This window comes from Betta splendens, chromosome 13 (assembly GCF_900634795.4).
Source record: "Betta splendens chromosome 13, fBetSpl5.4, whole genome shotgun sequence".
NCBI classification, from domain to species: domain Eukaryota; kingdom Metazoa; phylum Chordata; class Actinopteri; order Anabantiformes; family Osphronemidae; genus Betta; species Betta splendens.
The window spans coordinates 7,828,857-7,838,815 of NC_040893.2; the positions used below are offsets into that span (position 1 = coordinate 7,828,857).

The window sequence follows — 9,959 nt, forward strand, 5'->3', positions numbered from 1 at the left end:
CTCCGTCTGGGTTCTCTCCTCCAACAGCACAGCGGGCTCTGATCAAACGCGCGCAACACTGAGCAGAGCAGCGTTATTGCTGCCACCGCCCTGGGCTTCCTCTGGCTTCAGTGGTCAGAGTTCAAGTAGAAATAGCTCTAAATACTGTACAAATACCGTCCAGACCCAAACCAGATCCCACACTGTGCCCTGTGCTGAGCGCTCCAGTGAGCAGGGCAGGACTCGAACCCTCCACTGCCGGGCTGGTTCCAGCTTCCTGCTTGTACGCGTGACCTCAGCGATCAGAAACACGGTGGAGCGAGAGAAGACGTCGCCTCGCGCTTAAAAGCGATCCGCTCCGCCGTGAGAGCTGCAGGTCACTTCCTTAGCGACGGTATCCTATAAACAAGAGCCGCTGGATCTACACCCGCTCTGGGACTGTCCGCTTCCCTTCTCCTCCTCAGAATGGCAACGAGCCACGTTAGCCGGTGGAAAAGTCTATATGAGAGGGCGTCGAAAAAAAAAACGGACGCGCCAGACGTGCTGTTTACTGGGTTTATTAGAGGTATATTGTCAAACATTTTACAAGCTGTTGCTTAAATGTTTCCATTTAGAGAGAAATATGCAACACTGAAAAACAGTTAGGAAGCTCAGCAGAGAACACTGTTCCACACAGCCGCTGTGTGGAAGGCACCAAAGTCCCCGGGTCGGCATCAGCTTCCTCTTCTTTCTCGCCACATGCACACGCGACTCACAAAGACACCTGGTGTTACGCACAATACACAGAGCGTCGGCTTGGTTTGTTAGTTGAGCTCGAGGCGTCACCGCTCACGCACGTCGACGGTATAATTCAACACACTGAACATTTGTACAGATATAAGGCTACGATAGCGTACTTCATGTGGACGACAGGCTTTCAGTTCTTGCCCCGTGGGGGGCAGATATCTTAAATATCTTCAAGATTAAATACACCATATTGCTGCTATTTAAATATATCATGTGTCTTATAAGTTAGGATCGCCATTCAGTGGAATTATGTGTAATTACAAGACAGCCGTCACTTGGATCTCCTTCATGTCTGCAAAAGAAATGTACAAAAAACCAAAAGTCTGTTTCTTTAAATAATAGTGATAGTAGTACATTCAAACAATAGCATAATAGTTCCTCGGCATTATTGTTGTGGTTTTTAAATAGCTTGTGATGTAGGGCTGCTCTGGACAGCGCGGACGCAGCGCGAGCGCCGCTGCCGTCGTCGTCTCGCTAACGCCGATCGTCCGCGCGGCTCTACGCGGGAGTATGGGACAGATGTGCGAAGAGAGAGAGAGAGGTGAGGGGCGAACTGCGGCCGCTGAAGCGTGACTGGAGCGAGCGGCCGGCGTCGGGCGACGGCGCGGCCGCTTCGGAGCGAAATGGACGGAGATGAAAGTCATTCCTGGCAGTTTCGTTGAGTTGTGACCGTGTTTCTGCTTGGACGTCTTTTCCTGCATTATTACCTAATTACTTTTCCAGATGTGGAGCAGATTATTCCCTTTCCCCTGTCTCGTCTTCGCCAGACTCCTGCTACTGATGATAATCGCCTCTATTTCCTCCTACCCATCCTTCGCGCCGTCCCTCTCGCTGCCTCATTCGTCTCCTCAATATGAGCTGGCGTCTGCGGTTCCCCCTCGCTCCCCGCTCTCCATCCCACGTGTCCGCCCTTCGCCTACTCCCGCGACGCCCGTCCGCCCGCGTTGCCCACTAGCGGCAGCCACAGCCCTCCACCACCATGTCCTGGTAGTTCTTGAGCACCACGCGGTCCTGGGAGTCCAGGTAGAGCAGGGCGATGGGGCTGAGCGAGGTGGGCACGCAGCAGGCGCGGGGCACGGCGCCGTTCACCGAGTTGACCAGCGTCTGCACCATGGCGTGGCTGGACGAGTTCATGTGGTCGGCCAGCGGGAAGCGGCACTCTCCCAGGCAGAAGAAGGCGTCGTAGCCGCTGGGCGCGATGATCCACTTGTGCCAGCCCACGTCGTTGAAGTCCACGTACAGGGGGTGGCGGCGGCACCGGCTGCGGGAGATGCGCTTCAGCTTCGCAGCCCTGCCGCCGTTGCGCTTCACCCGTCCGCGTTCGCTCCAGCTGACGGCGCCCCTCCGCCCCCCTCGGCCCTGCCCGCTGTACCCTGTTTTTTTGGCCCTCCCCCAGGCTTGGCCTCGACTGAGACCCGTGCCACTGCTTCTGGCCCTCTCCTTCGTCTCCCTGTTCCCTCTCTTCCTTTGGCCGCCCCCCTGGATCCTCCTGCTGTGTTTGACTAGAGGCTCCCCACGCCCGTCGTGCGTGTAGGTCACCAAAAGGGGCCTCTCCTGCGCCCAGCTGTGCTCGTCCTGCCCCGTGGACCTGCACACCCTCAGGTGTCCCTCCTTCTGTGGGTCCTCCGCACGTGCAGCATAGGAGAGGCTATGGTCCGGTAGCGATGAGGTGCTGTTCTCAGGCCGGACCTCCAGGAGGAAGCCCAGGGTGCCGCTCCCGACGAGGGCCTCATGCAGGAGCTTCGCACTGAGACTGAAAGCCTCCCAGAAGCCACCTGTTTCATGACTTTGGAGACCGGTGGAGAGTAATCTGGTCTCCAACAGAGTGGGCTCAGGGTCATTGTGGTTCTCTGAGAAATACAGGTTTAGTCTGTGGGGCCCGGGGCCCAGGGAGGCTCTGTCACTGCGAAGAAGCCGGAGTTCAGCGGAGAGCACCTTCTCATCCTGAGGGATGGAGGAGATGTTAAAGGAGATGTGAACTCTCTGGTCCTCCGTGATGGGGCCGTCTCCAAGGAGCTCTGAGAGGAAGAATAAAGAGAGTCACGACTTCAACTACTTGAAACTCGTGGATGCGAAGTTAGCATCTTACTGTACAGCTACATTTGTACTATTTTCTCCCAAGTGGTATTCATCCCAATACCAATGAATAAAATAAATGATAGTGAGACTGAGCTTTCAGGAGCTTCAAATTTTACAGCATTTCAGTTAGTCCAGATATTTAAATCAAATGGATACAATATTCATTTGGGAATTTGCAGGTACAATGGCCATTGACACCAGGTCACCTGTTATTAGTAAAGGTCTGTGAGTAAGTAATTTGCGAAAAGGAAAACTTCTTTTAGAATCAGTATCTCCCAGCTTGAGCATTTAACATTCATATGTTTCTGATAATAAAACCATAAAAGATTCCGCCTCTGTCATCTCTACGGGTTCCAGAATCATAGTCCCACATGAGCTAAGCATTATGGGATTATTTGGAAAGGTGACGAAGCAGATGCTTCATGGCATAGTGAGCAAACGTTTGCTCCGGGGCCCCCACCTAAATTAATCTGGCCACAATCAGATGTGGCGTTCAGAGTCCAGTCCAAATTCCCTTTAGTGTGAGATACGTCTAAATATGTTGTGACACATTTGGAAGGAAGGGTTTACAGTCTGCCTTATCTGAGTGCACACTGGAGCAGGATTCAGTGTTTAGAGCACAACAGAGTCACAACAAACACCTGGTTCTGTTCTAAGTGTCTAATCAACGACTGATAAGGACATTCAATGCTCTGTGAGACACTCTATGCAATCTAAACGAATGAATGCGTTCCCAGACGTGGCATGATGTGTCTGGGAGCTTACCGTTGTGGTGGAAGCTGCGTATGGTGTTGGCCTGTTCAATGTGCTGACTGGGGAAGCTGAACGAGGGGTCCTCCACTAGATGGTACTGCTGCTGGTGGAAACGGTAAAGGTTCAGGAGGTACCGGGGCACCGGCACCCCGGGTCGCGGGTCGGGCTGCGACCGCAGGCCCAGCCGGCTCAGCAGGAGACTCTGGATGGTCGCGGCCAGGTTGGGCTCCAGCGCGGAACCGGCCGGCGGGCGGGACAAGAGGGACGGCGCGGGAGACGCCCTGCCGGGGACGGCCCCGCCGGCGTCTCCGCCCTGGCGACCGGACGAGGCTTGAGGTAGCAGCAGCACCATGAGGAGCAGGAGGTTAGCAGGGAACATGGTGGGTCTGAGGGAAGACAGCAAGGTGAAAGGAGATGAATGGAGGACGAGCCATGGAGACGTGAGGGATAAAAAAGGACAGCAATCTTGTGAAAGCGGGCTGTACTACTTTTAAATGGAGGTACTTAGAAATAATGTATTCCTGCACAGTGTGGTTTTACAGCAACAACATAAATCATCCGACAAGATGACACAATATGAAGTATTAGTTAAGAAATCTGCAAAAGACATAGTTCCTATGAGATGCTGCCGCTCTCTGTATATCATGCTTATGTCTTCTATTTCCTGGACACACTAGTTTCTCATTAGTCCTCAGCGCTCATGTGGCATATGTTGAAGAAATTCGCTGTCCACACGTACATGTGAAGTTGTTTGCTCATTACTCCTGGGTTCGGAAACTGTGTTATTTATTTATTTCTCTGTCTCTCAGCACTGAGAGAGAGAGTTCGACGCTTTTCCCCTTTCCTTTCGATGTTACACACTTGCAGGACGCTGATGTCCAATGAAACAAAAACATCAGTTCAGGTCAAATCTTCCCCGAAGCCTCAACTCAACCCCGCAGTCCTTTGGCTAAACTTAACTGGCCCATAACTAGGGATGACTTCATGTCCCGTCATGAGATTTCTCATGACGGGAACCGAGCAGAACCTCTTTCACGCCTCTGTAGTGCAGGTGTTGGTTACGTGAGCCTGTAATTAGAAGCCGGCAACTTCATGGGCCCGTTGACCTGAGAAGGTTGAGGTCAGGGCACAGGAGCAGAGGTTCCACCAGTCAGGGCGACCACACTATCAACTGCAGATCAACTGTCGCACAGCAGATTAAACAGAAAACAATCGTGTACCGGACTGTTTTCAGGAGCACGCGCGTGAAGGAAGAAGCGGAGCTGTCACGTATCTCCCTCCTCTATCTCCTTATCTAATCTCTCCAAGGGACGGGGAATCGATTAGGGCCTCCGCAGTCCGATAACAGAGGCGTTTATGGCTGAGTGAAGACATAACGACACTGTAATGGCTGCAAACCTTAGCACACTGTCACAAAACGGGTTTAGAAAGGTCACACACGCAAAGGTGTGTGTGTGTGTTTATGCCTGCGCGATTGTGTACGGTCCAAAGAGCAGGCCTGGGAAGAAAAACCTCCTCCACCTCCACCTCCGAGCGTGGGACTGCTGCCGGGCGCCCATTAAAGCCGGCTGCCACACCCAGCTGTTTCACCTGAGGCAGCGCAGCCGAGGACAATTACAGATTAGACCCTCCCATGCAACATGGAGGCTTGTAAAGTAGATTAAGGACGACAACACCACCTCTCTCCTGTACTTTCCTCACCTACAAAGGCGCCCAGGCGGGTGCGAGGATCAAAGGTTCGCCTGTCACACTGCAGGGTGTGTCTCAGGAGAGAGAGAGAGAGAGAGAGAGGCCAGGCTGCCCTACATCCCTGTGTCATACTCGCACCCCATTCTTCTGTCCCTGGGGGGTCTTTGTTATGACTGGCTCCATCTAATTTAAAGTGGGCAAAGAGGTTCCAGACTTTATTTAGCACCGCTCTGTGTCACATGTATCAGGGCGACGCCCACCAGGACGTAGACTCATTCCCGCTCGCCACAGACGCTGAAACGTTTACGATGCGCCGCTCCTCCGCGGGAGCGGAGCCGAGGCCCGAGCGCCTGCTTATTGGACGTGACCCGACTCCTGAGCGGACGGCGGCGCGACCCTGACGAGCGGACTGACTGATTAAACGCACCCCCCCCCCCCCCCCCCCCCCCCCCACCTCGACCTCCGGTGGCCGCTACCTCTCCTTTTATCTGTTTATTTCAGACATCGCTCGCTTTCCCCCTCCTCCTTCCGCTCTGAATTCGTGGAACCTCGGCCATTTTCCTTGGTCCTGTGCGTTTGAAGCCTCCTCTCTCATTCTGGTTTGTGTTAATAATATCTGTTTTCCACCTTCGCCTCAGTCCCTGCGTCCTGCTCTCCCTTTCCTCCTCGCCCATTAGCGCCGCTGTGTTTGTGCCTATAGGCCTCCAATGAATGGTGTTTTTGCGGAAGAGCGCGGCGGCTGCAGCCGGGCCGCGGGGCCAGCGTGTCAGTGCAGCCGGCTGATTTATCCACAGCCGCTGTCTTCGCGTTACGCCTGCTCCCTCCACTTTCCCTTCCTGTTGTTCTTCCCGTGTTTCTTTTCCCAAATTCCTCCTCTCGCTCTCCCTGCTCCGACCCCCCTCTCCGGCTCTCGCTCCTCTCGGAACACGATACGCGCGGCGTACATGCCACGGGGTTCGCTTCCTCGCCATGAGCTCACGCAGACACTCCAAAATGTGTCACGTCGGACAGCGTTACGAGGCCGCGCGTGATGTACAGCAACACGAACGCACCGGAGAACACTTGTGAGGATGCAGCTGGACGCACTGCTGCTCTTTTTCCATCGAGGCCCATAAACTGTAAAACACAAAGTGAGTGTGCAGCCCAGTGTAATTAACTGTGAGCTTGTGACTGCACTATATTCCCCACGCTTGACTAGTCATTAATGTACATATACTGTATATAATTAGGTGGGGCGAAACATGCTTAAAACAGTTGTAGCTCTGCCTTTGGAGGCGCAACAGATGAAATCATTAGAGTACAAGTCCAGGTTAGGGTTTTATTGGACTCTATTAGAACAGCTCTTTAATTCATCCCAGCTGCAGCGATTAGCTGGTTAATGACCCCAACGGCCCACGTCAGACGCACATGTGTCGGCGCAGGCTTGCAACGCGTGCATGCGGCGGCAGCAGCAGGACGGCGGGAGGAGGAGCTGGGCTGGGAACCGATCGGGGAGCAGAGCTGAGTCTGAGCGGAGCATCAACAGGTCTCTGTGCATCTTTCATGCACATGTGCATTCTTTCTATCCGCTGCCTGCGACTGCAGCGGCCCCGGTGCATTGTGGTCGCCGGCGGGACCCCCGCCGAGGCGCAGCGCTGCACACGCATCAGTGGAAACACTGACCTATCCGACCCGCGGCTACTGAACGCTCAGAGACTGCGAGCGTCCGACAGCGAAGCCAATGTGAAACACAGAGTGGGAACGCAACTCTGCTTTTCCCATCAGAGCCGCTGAGTGTTAACACTGGGGGCCAGTTCGCACTGTGTCTGCCGCGGCGCTGGTGAGTTGCAATGTGCTCTTTGAACCCATAATGGGCACATTATTCTCGGACAAGCTGCTTACCGGACAAGATTTTGATTGAGCAACACAGCGTGCCAGCAGCGCACACGTGTGTGTGTGTGTGTGTGTTTTCATGTGTGTACTCTCCCCAGAGCAACTAATGGTTTCAGCAGTGCAGTTCCTGTGGCCTGCGGCTTGACAGACAGACAGACAGACAGACAGACAGACAGACAGACAGACAGACAGACAGACAGACAGACAGACAGACAGACAGACGGATGTGTGTGCGTGTGTGCGTACGTGTGCGTGTGTGTGGGGGGTTACTCACGTCCAGGTGTGGTGGGCTGTATGCAGAGTCCATGGTTTTTCCTTGAGCTCCAGTGTTACGATCCCTCGGCTCTCGCTCCTGCTCCTTGGGGCAGAATGGACAAGGTGCACGGTTTACCTCGGCTCCTCTCCCTCCTCCTCGCCCTCCTCACGCCTCCCCTCAAGGGAACCAGCGCCTGTCTCTCCTGAGCCCCCTGAGTACGCGCGCCGTAGGTAAAGCTCGCTCCATGCCCCCCCCCCCTCTCCACTCTCTGCTCCCCTGCTCAGCTTCTCATCCTGTTGTCAGTGTCAGATAAGGAAATTCTTAAAAACATCCACCGGCTTCCCCTCTGCCTGCCTGACCTCTGCTCGCGGGCACCTCCCTTTCTCTGTCGCCTGCACTTCCACTTGTGGGGCTTTCGAACACGCTGATAGCGCTGCTGTCATGGAAGCTGCAGGAGAGAAGTGACTTTTGCTCGTCTGTCTGTCTGTCTGTCTGTCTGTCTGTCTGTCTGTCTGTCTGTACTGTATCACTGGCAACAACTCCCTCCTGCTCCTAAACCTCCTCACTAAGTCTCTCTCCCTTCCTCTTAGCTCTGTTCCTCCCTTTTGTATCTCCTCCCCTTTCCCCCTCTCTCTCTCTTTCTCTCTCTATCTTGCACTCACACACACACAAGTGCTGCACATACAATTCTTTAGCTTTTTTTTTTAACTCTGCTATTCTAAGTGTTGGCTCCGTAAACTCAGTTTAACTCCAATTGACTTTCTTGACCATTAGGTTCCACCCCAATAGTGATGTCACTAAGATCGGCCCCTGTCTGTGTACACACACACACACACACACACACACACACACACACACACACACACACACACACACACACACACACACACGCTCACGAGCCAAGCAAACAAACCGCAGCACATGCAATCACACTAAAATGGAACCAAAAACACACAATTAACCAGATAACCCAGAGTTCAACTCTCGGAAAATAAAACTCCCACAAAGTTCCTTCCCACGTTTCCTCCTTTAACAAACTCACCTGCTGCTTTTCGTTGGCACCATTTTACGTGTCGGCCAACACGCTCCCAGACAAACGCTCCGTCATTATAAATACAAGGCCCCATGACACTGAATGAGAGCAAACAGTTTGAGTTACAAGCCAAAGGTATGAATGGATGACTCATCCGTTCGCAGCTGAGAGTTGTGATTGGACGGAACTAAAAGAGGCAAAAAAAGGAAAAAGCAGCCTGTACCTCTCCACTACGGGCTGAAGCAAGGTGCGTGCGTCCTTCCAGCCCATGGCGGCTGCTGGGTTGCATTTGTATTCATGGGGTGAGCCCATGAGAAAATGTCTCTTTAGGATGCACCGTCTCACATATTAGATCTCATCTGGAGAATCGCTCGCCCCGCGTCCCCCTGCTCCTCCTCTCTGTCCCCTCCACTTGTTCCTTCCGTCCACTCTCACACAAACACACCGAGCTCGTCCACAGACCTCATTCATCCCTGGGCTAAGTAAGTAATTGTCCCTGTGCAGAGCAGCTTCACACACACACACACACACACACACACACACACACACACACACACACACACACACACACACACACACACACACACACACACACACACACCACACACACACGTGCACGGTTTTTATTAATCATCTAAACACATTGGTCGTTATCGGGCTCGGGACACTTTTACACAATTAGAGTAATTGTTGTTGATGACAATGGAAAGACATGATGTAATAAATGAGCATAATATATTGCCAGTTTGTTCTCATATCAACTCCACTTGACTCCTCACCAGAATTTTCCTTTTGGGGTCAATTGCCTTTACTGTAAAGACTAATCAGGTTTTTTGTCATTAGCATATCACAGCATGCAGTGACTCACCACCAGTTCGTTATTATCAGACAGTAAATGAGAATTGCTTGTCTTTACTGACCACTGTATATTTAGCATAGTGTCAGCAAAGTGTCCAGGAGATCTGATCCAGAGCACCTTATATGATGAATAAAACCCAGGAAAATTGCCTGGAAGGACAAACATTATTTAAACCTACATCATCTATTTTAATCTCTGCAAAAGTAGAGTGGACCATAGGTTGAAAAAGTGGGTCATAATGGGGTCAAGAGTCTAAAAGTCTTTCACAGGCCATTGTATTTTTCTGGATTCGCTACGTGTCGACTCCAAATGAGCAGTAATTCCAGCCTCCAGGTTTCCCATCCTCTGGAAAAGCTGTCGGCTGTCTGTGCCGACTTCCGATGGGGGCGGAGAGAAACTTTTAAAGAAATACCTCACCGCCCTCCATCTGTCCTGCATCCCAGCGTTCCCACCTCCAGAGCTCTCCATCCCTGGATGCACAAGGCGAGAGCTTGTCAGGAGCGCGGGGGGAGGAGGGAGTCGGGATTTACGCTCTGTTTGTCCACCTCTTTCTGCTTTTCATTCCTCTTTCAGCAAAATGTCACACGTAATGATTCAACAGGGTCATCAGTCATGCAGTGGTGGTGGAAAGGCAGTCAGAGAGAAATGTGACT

General features: G+C 52.6%; 1 protein-coding gene across 1 annotated transcript; it reads right to left on the reverse strand.

Moving 5' to 3' along the window:
* Window positions 1–525: 525 nt before the first annotated feature.
* bmp16 (bone morphogenetic protein 16) lies at window positions 526–8,610 on the reverse strand. The gene is made up of 4 exons (XM_029170781.3): window positions 8,457–8,610; window positions 7,433–7,516; window positions 3,610–3,983; window positions 526–2,783 (listed from the first exon to the last, which is right to left on the reverse strand). Exons 1-4 carry the CDS (start codon window positions 8,477–8,479, stop codon window positions 1,717–1,719), a joined length of 1,548 nt encoding a protein of 515 aa, XP_029026614.1. The 5' UTR covers window positions 8,480–8,610; the 3' UTR covers window positions 526–1,716.
* Window positions 8,611–9,959: the final 1,349 nt, after the last annotated feature.

Bases quoted from the DNA above. Each gene is read 5' to 3' on its own strand.
- bmp16 (XM_029170781.3), bottom strand. From the start codon at position 8,479: ATGGTGCCAACGAAAAGCAGCAG. The intron at 3,984-7,432 runs GTGAGTAACCCC...GTCTTCCCTCAG, and splicing joins ACAGCCCACCACACCTGGAC to ACCCACCATGTTCCCTGCTA. The intron at 2,784-3,609 runs GTAAGCTCCCAG...TCTTCCTCTCAG, and splicing joins ACGCAGCTTCCACCACAACG to AGCTCCTTGGAGACGGCCCC.